The 25,152-nt window shown below is 39.5% G+C and overlaps 1 protein-coding gene across 6 annotated transcripts in view; it reads left to right on the top strand.

The window, feature by feature from the left end:
- LOC132117369 (neuron navigator 2-like) overlaps nucleotides 1–25,152 on the top strand; it is a 197,556-nt gene that overhangs the window by 103,564 nt on the left and 68,840 nt on the right. Inside the window, exon 1 of one of the 6 annotated variants that reach the window (XM_059526638.1) lies at nucleotides 1,277–1,871. The exons of 3 other annotated variants lie outside the window; for them this stretch is intronic. In XM_059526638.1, coding sequence (XP_059382621.1) covers nucleotides 1,656–1,871 — 216 coding nt within the window. In that variant the 5' untranslated portion in view covers nucleotides 1,277–1,655. Of the gene's footprint in view, nucleotides 1–1,276; nucleotides 1,872–16,655; nucleotides 16,893–23,641; nucleotides 23,729–25,152 lie in introns of those variants that run through there. 2 more of the 6 variants (XM_059526675.1, XM_059526666.1) reach the window with 2 other exon arrangements.

The raw sequence follows: 25,152 nt of genomic DNA, 5'->3' as shown, positions 1-25,152 counted from the left end.
ATGTTTCTAACCACTAAGCTCATAAAATTGCAACATCAATACTGAAGGCTCTGAACCAGACCCTGCAATTACTATATAGTTGCCAAAGGTTAATGAAGAGGCAGAGCTTGCCTTATTACTGCGTGAGACCAAGTATGACAGTCAGGTGTTAGATGAATACTTAAGGACTTTGTGTTTATAGAACGTACATTTATATATATTATCTGTATTTTCAAATATGTTTTAGTATGTGTCTGAGTGTTTAAAAATATATATATATTAAGTATTCTTTGATTAATAGAAAGTAAAAAATATATATATTATCTTACATGTGAACTCTCCTCTCTTTAAATAGTGTTCCTGTGGCTCAAGCGGTAGAGCATTGCATCAAGCGCAAGGTTGGGGGTTCGATTCCCCGGGAACACATGATAGGTAAAAATTGATAGCCTGAATGCACTGTAAGTCGCTTTGGATAAAAGCTTCTGCTACATGAATAAATGTAATTTAAATTTAATTTATATATTTCATAGCTTTGGCAGTTGATACGGCAGCCCTTGATTTTACCCTGATTAATCACTTGTGCTTGTATTACTCACATTTAAGTCACTTGGGATAAAAGCATCTGCTAAATAAAGAAATGTAAAAAAAAACAACCTCTTATATGCTGGATTTATGATATTCCTTGTCTCACTAAACTGCTTTATCATTGTAAAATTCATTAAAAACAAAGACAGAGAAACAGAGGTGGATCTTTGCAGTGATTAACGAGTCTACGAGAAAGAAATAATGGATAAAAACAGAGAAGTATGAGATACACACTAATCCCTGCAAGTACCCTTCGCCTCATTTGACATCTACTGCATGCAGTGTGCCTGGAGGAAAGCCCACAACATGGAGAACACTGCATCTCCCTCTCAAACACACACACACACACACAATGCAGAGAGAAAGAGAGTCACACACACAAGCTGTCAATTCTAATCTCCAGCATTTGCACATGTAAGACATGCATAGTTCCGTCCATGCTCAACAAAACACACACATACACACCAGCTAATCATATCCAGCCTCTGCTGCTTCATGCCGCTCATTTGTTCTGACGTCCTCTATGAAGATGGGAGGGGTGTGTGTGTGTGTGTTTGTGTGTGTGTTTATGGGAGTGTGCACCACACAGCTGAGAGAAAACTAGTGCTTATATACTGGTGTCAAGCAGGAGCCACTAGTTACTGCTGCTGTCTTAAAGCCACACCTGCTTGAGAGTTTAAACCGAGAGAGAGAGAGAGAGAGAGAGAGAGAGAGAGAGAGAGAGAGAGAGAGAGAGAGAGAGAGAGAGAGAGAGAGAGAGAGAGATCATGGACTAGTGCATTCAAATCCCTGCAGTAACCAGCTGAGCACCATTCGCTACTGTCATAGGTTTGTTGCTCTTCTATATTCCTGCCCTTCCCATGATGCTGTGATTTTTTTTCCTGCCATGGATTTTCCATGTTGGGTTACGTACTTCAGGAAAACCTAAAGAGCTAAACGGAAAAGCATCTCGGACTGGTCAACATACAGATGGATCGCTCTTTCGTTTTTGAAGACTGTAATAGGGACTGAGTTGGGAATAATATCTCAAGAACGCTGGATGCTACAGTGTGTGGCGGGATACAGTGGACTGGTTTTGAGTCCAGGGGAAGATGCCTGCTATCCTGGTGGTCACTAACATGAAGTCTGGACTGCCGAAGCCGATCCACAGCGCCCTCCCCATCCCGCAGGTGCCCACCCGAGCTGTGGCCCCCCGGCCCTGCTTCACCAGCCCCCCACAAGGCAACACTCACCTCCACCTCGGGAGTCAGAGCGGGTGGGCAACAGGCAAAAACTACCATCCTGCTGACAGTGGAGAGGACACACAGGTTAGAAAGATGTGTGAGTGTGTGTGTAGGTTGAGCTAAGTCTTCTTTTCCTGATATCTATCTATCTATCTATCTATCTATCTATCTATCTATCTATCTATCTATCTATCTATCTATGACTAATCAAATGGCAAATATATATCTAATCAAATACCAGCAAATAAATAAATAATTACAAAATAAATTACACAAGATGGTATTACCATGGTTTGGACATGATACCCTGGTAATGCTTATTTAAGGCATGGTGCATTGTATTGTCATAGGCTACTGCAGGATATCTGAAGGTTTGCATCTTATGGCTCTGCCGATAACTTGTGTATCAGCGATAAAGCTGTGTGTGTTCATTATATTCCTCTTACAAAAGTGGTACCATGGTATAGTGATGGTATCTGGTTGTAATACCACAGTGGTGTTTGACAACTATATTTTACAGCATTGTATTTAAGAATGCCATGATGCAGTATATTAAACCAGAAAACTATCATTGTACCTGTATTAAAAACATGGTATTAACGTGATGCATGTCTAGAGAAATCATGCCATGGCAGTACCAAGGTGAAGTGATACAGTATTAGATAGTGGTATCATGGCACTTAAATTTTTTTGTATTATGGTATTCATATTTAATGATGTTTGTATGTTACTCAAAGGTAATTCCAATCATTATTGGGGTTGTGATCGTTTTTAATACTTTTGGGTATTGGTAAGTATATTGCTATGGTACTAGCATTTCCAAATCATAAATGGTAAAATGTGGGGTTTGTTAGTGTTATATAAGATTACATGTGACAGGTATGAAATTATTAGTGTTTTTAAGGAAGAACCTTACTCTTCCTTATAGCAAATATATTTGAAATGTAAAAATAAATGTACAGTTAAATATCCAATTTATCTGTAATATCGGCTGATAACTGCTAACCGATAACCGATACACTGTAATGTGCATCTCTAGTAAGCCTTTGCCTTATATGGTGATATGCAGATGCTCATCTAGATAGATCAGCTTTCTGTGTGTTTTTTCTTTGAAAATAGTACTGTGGTTTTGCCATGGTTTAGTCATGGTACTTTAATGACACCATGACACGCATTCAAATCATGAGAGTTTCCAAAAAATGTTCATGGTATATTTTACATTGACACCATGACACTTGTTTTGTAAGGCTATTTATTGAGTGTTTGTTTTAGCAGCCTGCTCTAATGCTATTGTGTGTTTGTGTGTGTTTGTTCTCAGTCATATCTAAGCAAGCCAGGGTGGCTTGGTTTGTTTTTGAGTTAGTAAGTCTGCTAGGCAACCCAGGAGACATCTCTCTCTCTCTCTGCCTGCAAACATTTTCAAATGCCATTTAAGGCTTTGTCAAAGGAAAGGAGAGTGTGTTCTTGTATTTGTGTGTGTGTGTGTGTGTATCATCTCTGATAGGAGGGTAAAGATTGGACACAAACTGATCCAAAATAACTGAGGGACAAGAGCTTGACCTTTGATGCATGATGTAACAAATAAAAGCAGACAGGCATGATTTTGAATGAGAATGTTTGGCCAAATCTGACTTTGGTTGGTATTATTTATCACTGCACGTCATTGCACAATAATTGTGTTGACGATGCACATTTAAATCCGCAGCTCTGGCTCACTAACACAGGCTTTAGCAGAATCAAATGTTATACTGAGAAACAGTAAATTTAGCCCCGTGTGTGGCGATCAGCTGCGCTGGCAGTCTGTGTTTGGAGATAGTGGATGATGAATGTGTGAGTATATATAGTATGTGTGTGTTTGTGTGTGAGAGATACAGTCAACGTAGTAGCTGCATGTGCACTGTACCTGCATGCTAGAGATCTGGCTTTGGTTTGGCATGTCTGAATGTAAATTCTGATGAACTTCCTATTCATAAATGGTTCTGGTTTCTAAATAATATGCAGCACAAGTTTTTTCAACACAGATAATAAGGAATGTTTCTTGAGCAGCAAATCAGCATATTAGAACGATATCTGAAGGATCATGTGACAATGAAGTAGTGATGCTGAAAATTCAACTTTGCATCAGAGGACTGAATTGCATTTTAAAATATATTTAAATAGAAATCCAATAAAAGAAGCACTAGTGAGCATATACATATTCAAGTGTCATGTAATTGTGTTTTTGCTAATGATTCAGTTGATCATGGATTAGACTCAAGTCCAGCGTGAGATTCCAGTCAAAGTATAATACTAATTCACTCAATTAACTCATGAGGTTCTTATGTTTATACAGTAGGTTAAACAGATTATACTGAGCGAAAGAATGAAAGAAAGTAAATCTGGACAGAAGGCATATTCAATCCACGAGGAGATCTGATCAAGTCTACAGTGCTCTCTAGTGATTAAAGTATGTACTGCTCTCTCTCTCTCTCTCTCTCTCTCTCTCTCATGCAAGTAATTATACAAAAAGATATGATTTCATGTAGTCATTATGAGGCTGATTTCACAGTTTTAACAAGATCTTCACAACATATACAGCCGAAAAACAAAAAAGAGGTCATGTCTGGTTTGTGGACATTTGGATTCAGGGAATCGTTGTATGTGTCAAATAAACACTGGAAGTGAGAAGTAAATGTGTAAACACATAAAAACACTGCAGATTTTCACCATTTGTAGCCATCTGGTAAAGAGATTAGATCCTTTTATTAAGGATGTAAGAACTCGAAGCACCTCTGTATTATTTCTAAAGCATGTAATGAAGCACCACTGAATCTCATCACAGTCATAATGACCTGAAGACACTTTATTACTCTTTTTCAAATTATTAGATGAATCTATTATACAGACATTTGTTTTAAATTTGTATATACAGTATACATCTAATTCCTGGCATATTGAGCATCTGCTCTTCTTTTTTTCTTTCTTTCTGTTTTTTGTTCCAGTATCACAGATGCACACACTTGCCCTGTGTCTCAAAGCCATTCCATTGTGCTCCTGCTCATTGACTTTAATGCTGTTTGCCCTGGAGGCTCTGGCTTTGCCTCTTTCTCCATATTGATTTGCATGTGATAGTGGTTTTAATTTGATAATATAGTGGACTGGCTGTCTGCACTAGAGCACTGGAAAAGATAAAGGATATTAGCATAAGAATATAACCATGCATGTGCATGGACTTCTCTCCTTGAAGCTTTCACCTGATGGTCACTTGCATTTATTGTATCAGTGATATTCAAAAGAAGGTTTTCATTTTTTCAATATTTCACAACCAAAGTAGGAATTTACTGTCTTGATGCATTTCAGAGGATGTGTTTTTTTAGCATTCTTTAAAATTGCTTTTCTTAACTAAGATTTTCAGTTTCAACACACCATGTATTAAAGAAATAGTTGACCCAAAAATGAATATAGTTCAGTTCATTGTTTCTAGCAGTTTTATGGATGGAGAACTGTTGACATGCAGCTTTTCGCTTCTCAAGACGTTCATTGAGTCGTGTTTATTACTCATGAATTATTGTGATGTTTTTATCAGCTGTTTGGAGTCTCATTCTGACGGCACCCATTCACTGCAGAGGATCCATGCAAAATTTCTCCAAATCTGTTCTGATGAAGAGACAAACTCATCTATATCTTAAATGGCCTGATCCCTAATTAGTTTTGTTCAGCAGAGAAAAAAGCAACTTGTGCATACTGCGAAATGTTTTCTTTTGTGTTTCATGAAAAAAAAAAAAACACGGGTTTTGCATGAGTTTTAGTAAACTGTTTTTGTGACGCTAGGTAAGTGAGACAGGAGGCAAAAGCAAGTAAACAGTGTTTATTGTAAATGACGTGCTGATGGAGGGTCGGAGAGTGACGCAGGAATCTGGATGGCAGCACAGACTGGTGAGTAGGTGCGTTGAGTGCGCTGGTACAGATGACGGTGGTGGTAGATCCGATAGAGGTGATGATAATCCGTGTACGAAGGGAACAATCCAGGACAAACCAAAACAGGAGACAAAGCAGGACAGGAACACGAGAACCAGACATCTAACACGGAGGACCTCAAACAACGATCTGACAAACAAGAGACGAAAGACAGGGCGTTATAAAGGCGGTGGGGATGAGATGCACCTGCCGCTGATCAGGCGATCAGTGGCCACACCCACATGAACCAATCAACATGACATAACCAGACTACAGCTGGAGACGGTGCGTTCACGAACCGTGACAGTACCCCTCCTCCTAAGGACGCCTCCTGGCGTCCCCAGAATCTCTTACCTGTCGATTGTAATCATCGATAAGGGAGTGATCCAGGATGTCCCTGGCAGGTACCCAACTTCTCTCCTCCGGACCGTAACCCTCCCAGTCCACCAAGTACTGAAATCCGCGTCCCCTCCTTCTAGAGTCCAGAATGCGATTTACCAAATAGGTGGTCTCCCCATCTACGAGACGCGGCGGGGGAGGAACCGGGGTAGGCGGATTAATGGGAGAATGAAATACGGGTTTAATTTTGGACACATGAAAGGCGGGATGAATTCTCCTGTACGTAGGAGGGAGTTTAAGGCGGACTGCCACCGGACTAATGATTTTGGTGACAGTAAACGGGCCAATAAATTTGGGAGCCAATTTATTAGATACGGAACGGAGAGGAATATTCTTGGTTGAAAGCCACACCCTTTGACCCACGACGTATACGGGAGGCCTAGACCGGTGGCGATCGGCCTTGGCCTTGGTGCGCGCCCCCGCTTGGAGTAGAGTCTCACGGGCTCTGGTCCAAGTGCGGTGGCACCTCTGGACGAAGGCGTGAGCGGAGGGGACCGCAACTTCGGATTCCATACTGGGAAAAATAGGTGGCTGGTAACCTACACTACACTCAAAAGGAGATAGGCCCGTAGCTGATACTGGTAAGGTATTGTGGGCGTACTCCACCATAGACAATTGTTGGCTCCAGGAGGAAGGATTCTTGGAGACCAAACATCGCAACACCCTTTCCAAATCTTGGTTGGCTCTCTCGGTTTGCCCATTGCTCTGGGGGTGAAACCCTGAGGACAGACTTACAGTCGCTCCCAGTAGTCTACAGAATTCTTGCCAAAATTTAGCCACAAATTGGGGTCCCCTGTCGGAAACCACGTCTATCGGGAGGCCATGTAACCGAAAGACGTGGTCTACGACGGTCAACGCTGTCTCCTTGGCTGAGGGTAATTTGGGCAAGGGAATAAAATGGGCCGCCTTCGAGAACCGGTCCACCACGGTTAAAACCACCGTGTTTCCCTGGGAGGGTGGGAGGGCGGTAATAAAATCTAGAGCGATGTGGGACCAGGGTCTCGAAGGAACCGGCAGCGGTTGGAGTAACCCATCAGGGGGCCGATTGGAAGTCTTACCAGTGGCACAAACCGAGCAAGCCAAAACAAAACTGTGAATGTCGCGAGCCATAAGTGGCCACCAGAATCGTTGCTTGACTAAAAATCTAGTACGGTTAACCCCTGGATGGCAAGCTACATTCGAGCAATGTCCCCACTGGATAACGTTGGACCTTAATCCCTCCGGCACAAATAAACGGTTCGGTGGGCACCCGGGCGGAGGCGTTACCCCTTCTAAGGCCGTTCTGACCTTCGATTCGATCTCCCATGTGAGAGTGGAGACCACTAATGTCTTCGGAAAAATACTCTCGGGAGTGGACGGGCGTTCGGAATGGTCAAAAATACGCGACAAAGAATCGGGTTTGATATTCTTGGAACCCGGGCGGTACGAGATAGTAAAGTCAAAACGTCCGAAAAAAAGTGCCCACCGAGCCTGCCTGGAGTTCAACCTCTTAGCGGTGCTAATGTACTCTAAATTCTTGTGGTCAGTCCATACTATAAAAGGAACCCCCGATCCCTCTAACCAGTGTCGCCATTCCTCTAATGCCATCTTAACTGCCAACAATTCTCGGTTACCAATATCATAATTTCGTTCTGCCGGAGATAAACGATATGAAAAATACGCGCAAGGATGGACCTTGTCGTCTAAGGGAGAACGTTGAGATAACACCGCTCCTACCCCCACCTCTGATGCGTCGACCTCCACCACGAACTGACGCGTAGGGTCCGGGGTAATCAGAATAGGGGCTGAGCTGAAACGGCTCTTCAGTTTGGCGAACACAGCCTCAGCTGTGTCCGACCACCTGAACGCCGTCTTGGCGGAGGTCAAGGCGGTCAGAGGTGCGGCTAGTTGACTGAAGTTGCGAATAAAACGCCGGTAGAAGTTAGCGAACCCCAGAAACCTCTGTAGGGCCTTACGGGAATCTGGGCTTGGCCATTCTACCACAGCCTTAACTTTCTCGGGATCCATGCGTATTCCCTCAGTCGACACGATATACCCCAAAAATGGAATTGACTGTGCATGAAATTCGCATTTCTCCGCCTTGACAAAAAGCCCATTCTCTAGCAACCTCTGAAGCACTCGTTGGACGTGCTGCACATGTTCCTGGAGAGAAGAAGAAAAAATCAATATGTCGTCCAGGTAGACATAAATGAATTGATCGATCATATCTCGCAGCACGTCGTTAACAAGTGCCTGGAAGACCGCTGGGGAGTTGGAGAGCCCAAACGGCATAACCAAGTATTCAAAGTGCCCTCTGGGGGTGTTAAAAGCGGTCTTCCATTCATCCCCCTCCCTGATCCGAACCAAATGATACGCATTGCGTAAGTCCAGTTTTGTGAAAATTGACGCTCCCTGCAACCTCTCGAAGGCCGAAGACATCAACGGCAAAGGATAAGTATTCTTTACCGTGATGTTGTTCAGTCCCCGGTAATCAATACAAGGTCGCAGAGACCCGTCCTTCTTTCCCACAAAAAAGAACCCCGCCCCCGCAGGAGAAGAGGAAGGGCGGATGAATTTAGAAGCTAGAGAATCAGAAATATATTTCTCCATAGCCTCCCTCTCTGGAACCGAAAGTGAATAGAGTTTGCCCTTAGGCGGAGACTTACCTGACAGTAAATCTATGGCACAGTCGTAAGGACGATGCGGAGGAAGAGAAGCAGCCCGAGACTTACTGAACACTTCCTTCAGATGGAGGTACTCAGCGGGCACGTTAGACAAATCCACCGCCTCCTCCTGCAACACAGACACAGACACAGACGGACAGGCAGACACTAGACAAGACTCATGACATCTTTTGGACCAAGACAAAACAGAGTTAGAGAGCCAGTCAATGCTAGGGTTATGGAGGAGGAGCCAAGGGTGTCCGAGGACAATGGGTGCCAGGGGAGAGTCAAGGATGTGAAAGGAGATGGTTTCGGAGTGATTGCCAGAGGTGATGAGTGTGATGTCCTCAGTGATGTATGATATGGTAGGAAGTTGCTGGCCAGTGAGGGCGTGCACCGTGATGTGGTGCGGAAGGGGTTTGAGGGGGATGTGGAGCTTGTGAGCTAATGTGCTGTCCATGAAGTTACCTTCTGCCCCGGAATCCAGTAGTGCCTGACAGTGATGTGTCTGTGCTGACCACCGCAGCCATACCGGGAGGAGCGTGGAAGATGATGGTGATGATGATGATGATGAGGTCTTCTCGGCGGAGATCCCACCCGATAGTAGCCTCATACGTACTACCGGGCCTGGCCTTTTACCGGACAGGCGTGGGCTTGGTGTCCGGCTCCCCCGCAGTAAAGGCAAAGGCCCAGGGACCTCCGCCTCTCCTTCTCCTCCCGGGAAAGCCGAGCTCGCCCTACCTGCATGGGCTCGTGATCGTAGACGGGGCTGGCCACGTCCCCGCCGCTGAACCGCACGTCTGCCGGTCCCCTGGATGGGGTGTTGAGTAGCCCCCTCCTCTCCATCCGTGCCAGACGTGCGTCGACCCGAAGGGCCAGCTCAATGAGCCCATTGAACGACGGGGGAAGGTCCAGGGCGTAGATCTCCCTCTGGACGCGGTCAGCCAGCCCATGCAGGAACATGTCCCACTGCGCCTCCTCGTTCCAATGGCACTCCGCCGCCAGTGTCCGGAACTCGATGGAGTAGTCCGAGACGGATCTTTCGTGCTGGCGCAGCTCCGCCAGCCTCCTGGCCGCCTCCCGTCCTGCGGCGGCCCGATCAAAGACCCGTCTCATCTCGACGGAGAGGGCCTGGAACGAGGCGCAGCATGGGTCCTGGTTCTCCCACACCGCTGTTCCCCACAGTGCCGCCCTCCCAGAGAGCAGGGTCAGGACGAACGCCACCTTGGCCCTCTCAGTGGCGAACGTCCTAGGCTGGAGGGCAAAATGCATATCACACCGGTTAAGGAACGCTCTACAATAATCGGGTTCACCTGAGTAAGCCTCCGGAATCGGGAGGCGTGGTTCCGGCTGGGAGGGGGCCTCCGATGGTGCTGGTGGAACAGGCGGTGTGAGTGGCGCAGTGGGGGCTCGTAATAGCTGGAACTGTTGGGTGAGCTCGGACACCTGCGTCACTAAAGCCTGGACCGCGCGACCAGTGTCGTTAAGAGTCCGCTCCTGGGAGTCCATCCTCCGAACACTGGCGCTGAGGAAAGCTTCGAGAGATGAAGGTTGGTTACTCGCTGCCTCCATGTTGTAGGTCAGATCGTTCTGTGACGCTAGGTAAGTGAGACAGGAGGCAAAAGCAAGTAAACAGTGTTTATTGTAAATGACGTGCTGATGGAGGGTCGGAGAGTGACGCAGGAATCTGGATGGCAGCACAGACTGGTGAGTAGGTGCGTTGAGTGCGCTGGTACAGATGACGGTGGTGGTAGATCCGATAGAGGTGATGATAATCCGTGTACGAAGGGAACAATCCAGGACAAACCAAAACAGGAGACAAAGCAGGACAGGAACACGAGAACCAGACATCTAACACGGAGGACCTCAAACAACGATCTGACAAACAAGAGACGAAAGACAGGGCGTTATAAAGGCGGTGGGGATGAGATGCACCTGCCGCTGATCAGGCGATCAGTGGCCACACCCACATGAACCAATCAACATGACATAACCAGACTACAGCTGGAGACGGTGCGTTCACGAACCGTGACAGTTTTTGGGTGAACCTGTTCCATTAAGGACATCCATAATGCTGTCCAGTTTGTATAGTATGCTCTCCATTTTAGCTTGCAGAGTTTCTAGTTTCTGTAACATACTCTCAGCATCCCAATACTGTCAGGAAATGCAGAGAGTCAGCTAAAGTGCGCAAGTTTTCTTCACAAACTGTCACCATCTGTTTCTACCGCTGTAACACAGCATTGTTCCCTAATGACACGAGCAATACCAAACAGATCTCTGTGTGAGAGATCTTTTAAACACTTTAAAAGCTTGTTTTCATGATGTGTGCACAGCAGGTGTCCTAAATGCATGACAAACGTCCTGCATTATTGTCTGTACGACTGTACATGTGAGAGCTTCCTTTGTGGCCTCCTATCACAAACGTCCTGCTCGATAAAACTCAACAAACATATAATCTCAGTGGATGAAATGAAGTGTCTATTTTTTCTCTCCTTAAAGAGTCTTGCTATAATTTGCATATGAAATAGATGATGTCGGGCATAACGAACAGGCAGAGACTGAAATAGATGAAAGGGGGAGATGGTTTAGATGTGCAGATGTTTGCGAATCTTACAATTTTTATTTAGATGTCGGGGATTCCTCTGTGGACATTTACAGCTCAAACGTGATGTTTGTATTGTAGCTTTAAAGCAGAAATTCATGCACAACAAAAGATTGTTTTATTTACATTAAGCTATTTTTTATTTATTTTTGGTAACAATTTGAGTGTCAAATCACTGCTGTGTTTAATTTGATATTTATTTAACATATTTATTTAATCTACAAGTTTTTTTATAATGTGATGTATTTCTGAGTAAAACGGGATATTCTGAGGAATTGATTGAATCATGAAAAGTGGCAGATTTTAGATGCATTTTACAGCCAGAGTAAATTAGTGCATTTAGATAAAAGTTGCAAAGACAGGCAATTTTAAATATTTTCAGTATTTAATTTTTTTCATTTATTTAATTCTGTTTTGTTATATATTTGGTTAAACTTTATTTTAAGTTGTCCTTACACATGTTATGTACTTACTATTATAATAACAATAAATTATGCATAGTTAAATCATGCAAGCAACCCTAAGCCAAACCCGAATCCTAAACCTAATGATATAGGAAGTACTTGTAGTTAATTAATATTGCTCAGTACTTAAATGTATAACTAAACTGTAACAAGAACACTTTAAAATAAAGTGTAACCTGGAATTTCACAAAATAAAATCCTATGTAATTACACTTTTTGATCATGCAAAAACAAAACGATGTGAACAACAGTAAAGGTCAGCATGCACTTGTGTACAGGTCGAGGTGAAAGGTCACAGCTGATGAAGCCTTAACTGCTTGACCTTTGTAGGTTGATTTTGCCGGGTGAAAGCGAGAGATGTGATGTTTGCTGGGATATACGTTGTTGAACACTAGCTGCTTTGACAGAGGCTCCACTGAAATGATTTAGGTCCTCACTGTGAGCAGGTGGATTCTGGGTAGGATCAGTTTATTTGCATTTAGCGTCAGTAGGACTGATCCAGGTCGGTTTGAATGTAGCTCAGATTGAATGAGCCAATAGAAACAGCCCAAACTGGCTTTTGTATTCAGATATCTGGAGTTAATGGGTAAATGATAGATGCTACTGTAATACTAATAATTAAAAAAATACTTTTAGATAAACAACCTTATTAAACTTCTTAATCGCCAGTTGGATTAATGCAATTTTTGTAAATATTTGTTTGTATACACTTTTTAAGCACATATGTGACCCTGGACCACAAAACCAGTTATAAGGGTCAATTTCTCGAAACAGCATCTGAAAGCTGAATTAATAAACTTTCCATTGATGTATGGTTTATTAGGATTGGACAATATTTGGCCAAGATACAACTATTTGAAAATCTGGAATCTGAGGATGCAAAAATATCTAAATACTGAGAAAATCATCTTTGAAGTTGTCCAAATGAAGTTCTTAGCAATGCATATTACTAATCAGAAATGAAGTTTTGACATATTTACAGTAGGAAATTTACAAAATATCCTCATGGAACATGATCTTAACTTCTAATAATCATATCCTAATGATTTTTGGCATAAAAGAAAAATCAATAATTTGGCATAAAATGCACTTTTGGCTATAGCTACAAATATACCCCAGCGACTTAAGACAGGTTTTGTGCTCCAGGGTCACATATTATCCTATTATTATTTGGTTCATTATCACTGTTACTGCTGTCTGCGCTGTAGTTCACTGTACATCTAGCAGCATGTTAACATCACTCCTCATCAGGACTTCTGGATAAAACACTTTCATTAGCCAGTTGGTTACTATGGCAACCACCCACAGATGTTACTGTGATGATTTCCCACAACGCAACTCAATGTGGATTCTTCTTTTAATCAACAAGCACAGCAAAAGTTTGAAAATATATAGACTGTAATAAATAGTGTAATAAAATATAAAAATAATGTTGATTTACATTTGTATATTTACTTTATTTTAATATTTTATGTATGCTTATATTTAATAGATTTCTATAATAGATTATATAATATATATAAATTAATTTTTTTTATTAATTTATGCATATATATATATATATATATATATATATATAGTTTACTAGGAAAACGCTAAAATCCTATCTTCCAGAAACATGACATCAGCACAGCAGTTGGACATTCTTTACAAGTGTCTTGAGTTCACACAACAACTCCAGCCCTTCCACCACAGCCTCTATTCTCTCTCGGGATGCCCAGGGTGCCTCTGAATCCCTTGTGATTTTGTGTCAGAGCCCCAGAGAAGCCCATATGTCCCACCCACCCCCTGACAGCCTGGCAGTAGGGACCCATCCACCCCCATCCGCCCTTAAACCCCCCGAAAAGCAGATGATGGGGGTCTCCCAAAACAAAGAGCCTCTCCACAGGGTGAGCCCCTGCATTGTCCGCACATACTTGGATTTATTTTAGCATCCATTGACACAATGAATGGCGAGCAGGACTCTGTGATTCAAAGCTGTTGTTTTTTAATGAGCTTGTTCACTGTTGCCCGACACATGTAGCGACCGTCACATATCACTCGCCACTACAGAAGCTCAATAAATCTGCTGAAATGTTCAGTGTGTTTTTCTCACACTTTGATTGAGTTATAAAGAGACAATTAGCTTTTTATGAGCCTGATTCAGTGAGGAAAGTGTTATATAAATCATTTGAGATCTGACTCAACTCTTGATGTGCAGTAAAGCTGATCCATAAAAAAGTCCAGTGTTGAAACTAAAATGCTTTGATAAAACTAGCATTATTCCAGTGTTGTTGTTAATAAAAAAATTCATAGAAATTCAGCTAAAATTATAATACAATTAAAATATACTATATTATAATAAAATTTGAACATTAGATAGATAAAACTACTTCTTGAAACTAACTGAAATAAAATAAGTTGAAGTACTTAAATCACTCAAACTAAAACTGAAATAATAAATGTAATAAATTAAAGGCTGAATAGGAATAGTGCAAAAAAGTAATACAATCATAAACGGACGTACAACATAAACTAAAACGAAAAAACAAAAATGTAAACAAAAACTAATTTAACTTTTTGATGATTTTAGACTTTTAGATTATTATTATTATAGTATGTATTAAAATGTTGAATAAGCTTTTAAGTAGCCTATATAATTAATACTAAAATAACGATCAATGGTTCTAGTTTTATTATTTCTGTTCATCCAAATATATACTATCATATATATTCTTACATTTTATTTATTTATATCTTATTTTGTTTAATATAATGCAAAGTAATTTGCTGTTTTGTTAGAATCTTGAAGACGAAATTTATTTATTTATTTATTTTTTGCTTAACTTCAACTACTTTGTTAAGTATTATAATTGATACTAAAATAACACTGAATGGTTCTGGTTTTGGTGTTTCTGGTTTCTGATTTTATTTTATTTTATTCAGTGTACAAAAGTTTGCTGTTTTTTGTTTAACTTTCCCCCCAACTTTTTTGTAACTACTTTATATTAAGTATAGCTTGCTGTTTGGCGAACTTCAGTTTGACTGTAGCTTTGCCAGCGCTACTAAAAACTCTTCAAGCTCAAGTAGATCCCTTCTGTCACAATTTCAAAACATCTGCTTGGATAAAGAACCCCTATGTGTGCTGTATATTTTTAAAACATGCTTCATTTTGCAGCCTCCAGGGTACTTTAGTGTGGGAATGAGGGCAGAAATTTGGGCGATCCCCAGAAACTGAAATTTGGCTTGTAATTTGTGGTTTGGCGTGGCTTTTGGCCAGAGCTTGGACACGGGGAACACCTTGTGTCTCGCGCCGCAGCTCCTGCCAGCAGTCTGTAGCACACACTCCAGCACCGCAGCTGTGGAAGAAGAAGAAGAAGAAGAGAAAGAAGCCTCTGACCTCTGTGTTTTCAGAGCCTCGGGGTCTACAGGAGGTTGACAGGGATGTGCTACACAAATGTTGCACAACAGCACACAGACCTGATATTAGATTGTCATTAGAGCAATCAGCCCTTTCAACACTCAATGCATTAATCATCTTGTCAGTTTTAACACATTTTCTTATTCATATTATGATTGGCTGTCCGATATTTCACTGTGTTTGCACACTAGATGCAAGCTTCTGTGCAAAGTGTATACTTAGTAGAATGTCAATACTGGTGCTTATTCATACTTACGCAACAAGTTATATCTACATATTTTGTTGTAGTTGTAGGAGCAATATTAGGTTTCAGTGTCCTGTGATTTGGAATGCACTAATCATAACCTGGCGTGCTATATTGGAGGAAGAGCATGTGGTTTGGGATTCAGCCTTTACCCGCAATATCATTAGAGTAGAGGATTTCTGGAACCTTTACCAGTTCTTGAGGCAGAGCACCATCTCAAGAGCATCACGTTTCTCAGAATACCACTACAGCTTCTTCACCCAATCCAGAAAATACTGTGCTGAGAGACTGTGTGTAATTTGTTTGAGAACAGATTTAAAGAAATCTTTTTGTTGTTGTTGTTGTTTAGACCATTTAATTATTAATTATTTTCATGAAGCTTGATTTCATTAACAGTTCTGGAATGCTTGAATTGTGCTGGCGATGCTAATTGGTCACAACCAAATAATACAAGGTGGCAATTAATAGGCAACACTTTCTATTGTGTTGACCACTGCGGGCTGATTTGTGTGCAAGGTCTTCTCTTAAGAGTCCATTCTTTGTAATTAATTAGTCAAAAAGACTGGCAAATCAATCTTTTTCTTTTTCTTTTTTTCCTTTTATCGGTTCAGTTCGGTTTGCATATACAGCCAAGTTTTATTAAAATTCCATCTTTCCAGGGGTAAATTGCCCCTTAAAGATACACATTCAATTATTCAGTTGAAAATTAAATATTGTTACCAGAATATTAATTTTAATTTTCTTTAGCTAGAACAAATTATTTATTGATGACAAAATTGCAGCCTTATAGAGCTAAAGATGAGCTGTGTTGCATAGGTGATACCTTTGATTTGACCTGTTGATAATTGTGAGTTGATAGTTTAGTTGGCTGATAAAGAGGCAGAGCGTCGTGCTCCGGGAGGGAGGTATGGTTGGAGGGAGATGGTGTGGGGGAGGTAAAGAGGGATTCCCCCACGCTCTGCTGATGGAGCACTGCCTATCCAGCTGCTCTCTCCTCCCCACCCCCTTCAGAGGTTTGCTTTGGCTCATGTGAACGCTGGCTGGTGTCTCCTCCCCTGAGTGTGTGTTTCGGACCGGAGGCAGCATGGCACTGCATTAGTGGTGAGAGCTCTGTCTGCTTCACTTTCTCTTCCTCTCAATCTCTGGTACCCATCCACTCTTCTCACCCTCTTGATTTCGATCCAGGTTCATTTAACTTCCTTTTCTCCGTTAGCATGAATCTATCATTCTTTCCTCGCCTCTTCTGAATCGCTCTTTCTGTGGATGGTTGTGATGGATGCTGCTCTCCTCCTCTGATGGATTGTAAATGGGATCTGTGTGTCTGGACCGCCGGCAGGTGAAGTAAAGAAGATAAAGGGTAGAGGAAGATGAGTGTGATGCTGTGGCGCTGGGATCAAAACAATCTCAGCATGAAACTGGTAAAATACTTTCTTTGGGGTGTGAGGTTTAATAGCTGTTGCTGGGTTGTTGGTGATTTATTTGTCATTCAAGTTATGACTTCAATAAATCCCCATAAACTCTTATTTATAAATATATATACACACACACATATATACTGTAATTAATGTTTTTTTTTTTTGGACAATATTTTTTTTTTTTACTTTAAAGTGTATGATTCATAAATAATAATTGTAAATAATAAAATGTAAAATACTGAAAAATAAACAGTATATACATAATAATATAAACTATAATAATTGTAAATAAAAAAGACATAATGTAAACGGTGTCACCTGTAAAAAGTATTTTATTAAACCATATATAGTACAAGTATTACATTGTTTACATTGTTTTTCTTTTTTTTGGTTGTTGTTTTTTGCAAATTTTCTGTGACTCAAAAAACTTGATATAGGTTTTTGTTTTTGTGAAACATTTCTTAGCTGCTACTGGTCACTTTTTATGTTTAATCAGGTCTTTAGTGCAGTTAATCTTTAGGATTCATACTTATTTAAATTCTCGTACGATGTGCCAAAAAGCTCTGGTTTGTTGTTGCATATGATGTTTTCCGTTACCATAAAACCTAGACTGCAAGTTTTCACTTATTTGGGATTTAAGAGTCACATACTATATGTTATACAATACTATAACTGAACGCTGCAGCTTGTATTTGCTGTGATGCAGTGATATGTTAGACGATCTGACAGATAATAATACAGCAACAGCTCGGCTTATAAAGAATTCGGTTTCATGTCTGAAAGCACCCTTTATATTTCCTCTTTCTAAATCCATGCACACCCTCCGTATTGGCTTCTGTGGCTGGTGTCACGGTCTTATCCTCTGCACGTCAAAGCCACAAAAGCAGGCCGTCTTATTGCTTGTCTGGAGATGAGGTGATAAGGGGAGCTGTTTAATTATGGATTACACGTGCAGCCCAGCACAAGTGCCAGTGAACTGAATATGTTTAAGGTGGGATGTGTGTGTGATGGAGGCTGAAACGTGTCAGTGTGACCCGATAATATCAGCAGTGAATATTGCAGAGACACAGAGCGAAGGTTGAAAGCACCTCACATTCGTTCATTCACTTCATCATTGGACCATTAAATATCCTGGTCTGTGCCCTTTATCTGAGGGTGAGATGCACATCTCGCCTACTTTTAATTAGAGATGTCCAATCTAATACAGACTTAATTAAATATATTCCACAGTAGTCCCTTTTAAATTGACAGCTTTATTGTTTATTGATTTTTATGACCTTACGAACTGTTATGTGTATTGCAATAAGGGAGATTTTAAAAAGAGCACATGATTTACTATCGAGAGTCATCTGACCTCAACACTGACCTCAAAGGGCAGAGATTTCTAAATCATATCTATTTTTCTTCCACCTTTCTCTCCCACTCCCTTAAACTGCTCATTTTTCAGCATTGTTCTATTTACATTTACACATTTCCCAGACACTTTTATCCAAAGCTAAGCGTTTTGCCCGCAAGTGTTTTCCCTGGGAATCGAACCCATGACCTTGGTGTTGCTAGCGCCAACAGTTCAACATCAATACTACACATATACCTTTTTCAATTAGTGTTACAGGTTTTTGGCTGGTGTTTACTGAGAATGCATAGGAAGGACATTAAACAAAAAATACCATGGTATTCCAGATTCGAACCCACATTATCCATTTGAGCACCACAGACCATATGTGCTATAACCATTAGTCTGACAAAACTGTTCTAACTGAACTAATACTCCATCAATGCACTAGTACAATGAAAGGTTTACGAATATATATACTATACTGTAGCACTCTGGGCGGTTATATTACATTTTGTTGTGAGTTGAAGCTAATTCTACAAATGTTATTATTCATATTTCAGCAGAACAGAAGGGAGCATCGGTTTCTATCAAATCACTTATTCATACAGCACAGGCTGAGCAGACAGCTGTCTGGTGGTTGAAGGTGAGGAGTAGTTAATAGTGTTTAGTGTCCTGCTGAGAAGACAGCCCCACATCAAGCCGTCTGTTAGAGCTGATGGCGCTTCAGTGCAGTCTGGATGCGTTTCGCGGCCCCGGCCCTGCAGATGGCAGATCGTGTGTGAATACGTTGAATCTAAAAGTGCACTGTTTATTTTGAGGACCGCAGCTCGAGTGTCGTCAAGTGGCGTGTTCTGGTTGGCGCAGATGGCGCTGAACTTTTTGAGACATCATTGAAGCAAGGTGTCGAGTTCTTCATCTTGAAAGCAGCACTTGTGCGAACGGCAAAACATTTCCTGCTTTCTGTTTGGTCTGAATGTGGCTCTTAATCTCGACTGAACTCTCACAGTCCCAGAGGTCGTATTTGCTGGCGCTCTCATCAATCTAATGTTCACGCTTTCATCTCTAAACCACAGACATGGCAGCAGTCAAGAGCTGCTCTTGGAGCTTGTCATGTTCGCACAAGGCCAAAGCCATTTGAAGTGCTTGTGGTGCTCGGCGGACACGGCCAAAGCCACACGCGCAAAACACGTGCCGTTTCTAATTTTAACATAAATCATTTTTAGCTTTCCATTTATTCTTTTTATTAATGAAGTACTGTAATTAATTATTAATTTTGATAAAACAATATTTTATATGTAAATATGCTATGCTCTTAGTTATACTTTGTCCTTTTAATGTCTATAATGTAACAGCTTTCCTAACTAAAAAAGTAATAACCAGCAAATAACCTTTAAATAGCCAATATGTTAAAGATATTAAAAAAGACTAATAATAAAATATAATAAATATATATAAATAAAATAATAAAATAAATAAATATTATATTTATATATTTATAATATAATAAAAATAGATTTTTAAAGATAGATTGATAGTGTCTTTTATAGATAGATATAATGTATTTTATTATAAGAAAGTGAAAACGTATTTTATTATAAGAAATGGTATTCAAGAAATAGTTTTTAAAGAATTAATTTTAGAATTTAGAATGAACTTTCCTGTTAATTCTTCTGCCAGTCTACTGCTAATTTAGCACTGCAGTAGACGATGGCAGAAATATCTAAAATATGTAATTAGGTGCAAATAGGTGTCCACAATTAAATATGCAATATTGGCCAAAAAAATCATACTTTTTTTCTTAATACGTGGTATGTTCCTTACATGCATGCTTAAAAAGAATCATTCAACAAGAACAATTTGTGTGGGGTTTAAGTCTATAATCTCCTACCAGATATTTCTATCAAAAGTCTCTTTAAAAGTGCTATTATTTTAGGTTGGCCTAGCTTAGGTTAGTCTATTTTAAGTAGGTGGAGTGTGCATTAAAGGACTGCTTTTATTTCTGCTGATTCTTTGATTGAGAAAACACTTTTTCTTCTGTCATCTTCATGCTTTTGTGTGGTAACTGTCTAAAATGGTCCATTCACCTTCAGGAGTTGAGGTTTCCTTTCCCTGATGGGTGAGAGGAAGGCTACTTTAACTAGGCCGAAATCTGATCACAGGCTGAGGGAAAACACTTAAAAGCAGGGCACTTTTAGGTCACGCGGGGAGTATAATTACGGTTTAGGGGTCACGGCAGAGATGCAGGGTGCAGGGCATGAGAAAACTAAGGACAGACCTTTTTTCAGTATTTACAAAAGCTCTGTGTGTGCACCAGAATTTGATGAAATGAGTCTGTTTGAGTTGTCATGCGGGTAAAAGGACTGTGCTGATTTGTCTTGTGTGCTCAGTAGATAATAGTGTGTGTTTCTTTATTGTCCCTGTCTGACTGGATGAGAAGCTTTAATTGTGTGCTGTTTCTTTCTGATCGTTTACTAAAAAAGATCTGTGATTATGGCCGAATCCTAAAGTGTTTTCCTGTATGTTGGATACTCTGCTCTCAGTTTGACTCTGTCTCTCTCTCTCTCTCTCTGTGTGTGTGTGTGTGTTGGTCTTTTTTGATCATGTGCTGAAAAACTTTGGAGGAAATACTCTAAAACAATTTTCATTCAGAAATTTCCATCTAGATTTCACAAATAGTTATAAAGAAATGACAAATAACATTGAATTAAATATGGAATTTTGAAGTAGAGAGAAAAAGATCTCCAATAAAATGAGTTTTATTTACAAATCTGAAAAGTCGTTTTCCAGTGGACGTCACAGGACAAAAGCAAGGGGTTGGATATTCATTTCCCATAGAGCATCTCTCCTGAGCGGTTTTCTGTCTGTCTTGTGTAATAGATCTATTCACCCCAGTTACAATGACTGTCCTAGTTCTGGATAATGACTAACATTGGGTTGTTCCTAAGTGGCTACACACATTAGACACAATAAAGAACAGTGTGTGACAATACACAGTTAGCACACGGCATCAGATGTAATACAAAGCCTCCAGTGTTGAGGAAGCTACTCTTTTTTTTTTTATTAACTAATAACTGTTTTTTCCCCCCTAATTTTAAACTGTTAACAGGTTTACTAATAATCTTACCAATCTACAGTATGTGTAAAAATAAACCAATGATGCTCTCTCTCCTGTAATTTGGCTCCAGATAGTTTTCGTATTACTCCAACCTGGCATTTAATAGCATGGCTTTCATTACTATTTGTGTTAGGCTTTCTTTAGAAAAAGCATTAACCAAATCAAACATTTTTAGACAGGGACGTTTCTGAGATTAGACATGGATGACCCTTTTTAGACAAATTTAGACAAACTGTATTTACACATTATGTATTTTGTGTTACATATCAATTATGATGCATGTGCCGTGGTAACAGATCTGAAAATATTGACCTCCAAAACATGATTTGGTTTCATAATGTTCATAAAACATGCAGATGGTTGCTCTGAGCACAACAAGAATCAGATTAGATTTGTGGAAAGCGTGATACATTTTTCTTTGATAGATTATTTGATGAATAGAAAGTGCAAAATACCACATTTATTTAAACAGTTTAAGTCTTTATCATTTATCATTATCATTTTAATGCATCCTTGCTGAGCAAAGCAAAATGCAATTTCTTTTTTTTTTATGTTTTTGATTAGTTGTGTATATGTACTTTTTTTGATGGATTGAAGCATATATCTAGGATATAGATAGACAGTTTTGATGAAATACCAGGTCCAGCAAATGGACCCTCTTGACTGCGAGATAATGAACATTAAGGTCAAGTTGGAGTGACCCGGAAAGCTTAGCTGAAGGAAAGAATACATTTGCTTTTGAAATTGAATTTGTAGGATGGTTAAGACCAGAGGAGCATAAATAAATGAGGCATCTGTGCTGTGTGCATTATTAGATTAGAGCTCTAATCTAGACACTCCAGAGCAGAATTACTCACTTTACACCACTGCTTCACCAGATCAGGACCAGACACACACCACACAACACAGATGGCAGGAGAGAACACCTTGCTTAACTTCAGATTCATACAAAACCATACTCAATACTGTTCTGTTCAACATATAGTTTTATGTGTGTGAGTAAACTTGCCAGGTCTTGAGGTTCTGGCGTGATCTAGTGCAATAGGCTCAATCTTTGAAACTCGCAGAACTTGTTTGGTTTAGAGCGTCAGCTTAAGTTTAAGGGGGATGGAGAGGTGCAGAGGGGTTTTGTGGAGCATCCGTCACCCTTCTCACCACCATGACACACATTCTTGGTTGTTGTCAGCACCTCTCGAGTAGCTGTCAGACCTCCCACATACTCTGCTCCTCTCTGTACACGTGTGTGTGTGTGTGTGTGTGTGTTTGCTTAAGTATGTGTACATATACATTCTGTGTGTTTGTGTGAAAGTTTTAAAGCTCAACAGTAAACCTTTAGAAATGTGTTTATAGGGAATGAGGAAAAGAAGCATTCATCTGGTTACATAAGAGTTTGCTATTGTTATTTGGGTTAGTCATGAGATCTACAGACTGAAGACATCATTGCTCAGATGAAAAGAAATGGGAAAAATTTGTTAGACAAGAAAGAAAGAAAGAAAGAAAGAAAGAAAGAAAGAAAGAAAGAAAGAAAAGTCAGTTGCAATCATCAGTAGAACAGATCCTTAGTTAATCTACAGGAGTTGAACCAATCATAAATAATAAATAAATAGACAAATAAACAATAAATATGGTTCTACTAAATAATATTAAATGCAATTATATATTATATATTATTTATATATTGTATATTATTTAATTATATTTACTCGCTTAATTATGATTAGTTGAGTATTTTATTGAGAATCTCAGTTTACTCTGTAGAATCATATTTAAAATATTGGCAATTATTTTAAATGATTATTTGCAAATTATAATTCAGATAAAATTTACTATTAAAGTACTATTTCAACAGTAATTCTGTAATTTAAAAATAAAATTATACAGTAATTATTTAAATACTGTATAATTCCAGTATATTACAATAACTTAATTATAATTAATTATAATCCCAATATTAATTCGCCAATATTAATACATTTTTATTTGAATTATTTAGTGATTATTTACAAATTATGATTAAAATGTAATTTAATTGAAAATAAAAATTCAACGCTTTAGTGTTTTTTTTATTTTATTTATTATTATTTATTTATTTATTTATTTTTTAGGTGAAGCAGTCATAATCTGATATGTCTGGCTTTCTGCATTTGACACTAAGCGTGACTCATAGAGAGAGGGATATCTGAAGCAAAGGTTCTCAGTGATGCTCCAGAATGCATTTGGCTGCTAAAATTATCCCCCACACTGCTGACTTGATTACAGGCGTGATGTGGCTCAGGGCTTCAGTGTTTATGAGCTCTCTTCACCTGTAAGAACAGAATGGCTCTAAACTTGAGGATGTACATCCCAGAAAGACGCCGCAGCAGGTCGTCCTGCGATCACTACAAATGGGTAAGACCTCTCGGCTGTGGAGAGAAGGCTATTCCTGCTGATATCTGTAGGCAAGCAGCGGGACGGTATATTTAGACTCATGCAGCAGGTATATAGATACGGTCCAGACTTACTGCACTATTTACCGCAAGCGGAGCTGAAGTTTTGTCATGTTTGTGTGTTGACTGAGGTATAGATTAGTTTTATTGTAAGGACTATAGAGATTGCTCCCTCACGCAGGTCAGCTATATGTAAAAAGCAACGAATGGCAAAAGTTTATTGACTCATGTATGACTGGTCAAATTTCAATAATGTTCTGTATCATTTCAGTGGCATAATATTTGTATATTCCTACTTCTTCTATTCCTGGTCTCACAGATTAATGTTATTCCAAAGAAAAACAAATGATTGTCTTTAAAATCTTCAAGTAAATCCTCAAGTTAAACTACAATGAAAAAAAAAACAATGCCTTGTTTTTTACAGATGAAAGTAATTTTAGATGTCAGAGGTAGGAATCACTCTATCGAGTGCATATTAAATATAGACAGATGCAGTGACTACTTCTTGAATTGTTTATAATTGAGCTCATTTATTAATGAATTTAAAATACTCTAGAATATTTTGAAGGTAAAACTTTAGCTGCATAGTATGAAAGTTTATTTATTTAAAATGTATTTATTTGAATACAGTAAAATACAATAATTTTGTAAAATAATATTACAGTTTAAAAGGAACTGTTTTTAATTTTAAGATCTTTTAACATTTTATGTACTCCTGTGATGCTGATTTGATTGGAATATTTTGTCACCTTTGATAAATTTAAATTGATATGCCAATTTTATCTGTCTATCATCATTTACTGGGAAAAATACTATGGAAGTTAATGGGGACCAGAAACTCTTTGAAAAAAATAATAAAAAACAATTTTATATTTAAGCAGACAAAAAAGTGTATGTGTGTGCAGTATGTATATATGTATACTGTATATATGTATACAGTATGTATATTGTGTGTGTGTGTGTGTGTGTGTGTATATATATATATATACACACACACACACACACACACACACACACACACACACAGACTTGGGACAACTTGAGTGTGAGTAAATGATGACGGAGTTTTCATTTTTGGTGAAATATCTCTTAAATGTTGTTCTTGCTGAAAAATGTTCAGTTTCTTAAAAAAAAACAGTTAGTCCAGAAGATAAATTATTGCAAACCAGCCTGAATAAGCATGGAAATGCATGTTTGTCTAAGTTGTTAGCATGGCAGTTATCTGACCTCACATTCACCTCAGTAATTCATCTTTTGTAATTACCTCAAAGTACCGCATCATTTAAAACCTCTCTCGTCAACCTGAATGGATGTTCTGTAGCATCTGCCTGTGGGAACAATTCATTCTGTGACTAACACGAACAGCCCTGTTATTAGTGTTTGACA

Source organism: Carassius carassius, chromosome 3 (assembly GCF_963082965.1).
Source record: "Carassius carassius chromosome 3, fCarCar2.1, whole genome shotgun sequence".
Classification (NCBI taxonomy): Eukaryota; Metazoa; Chordata; class Actinopteri; order Cypriniformes; family Cyprinidae; genus Carassius; species Carassius carassius.
Note: the sequence above shows the minus strand (reverse complement) of the source record. Positions and strands in the feature narration are given on the sequence as shown.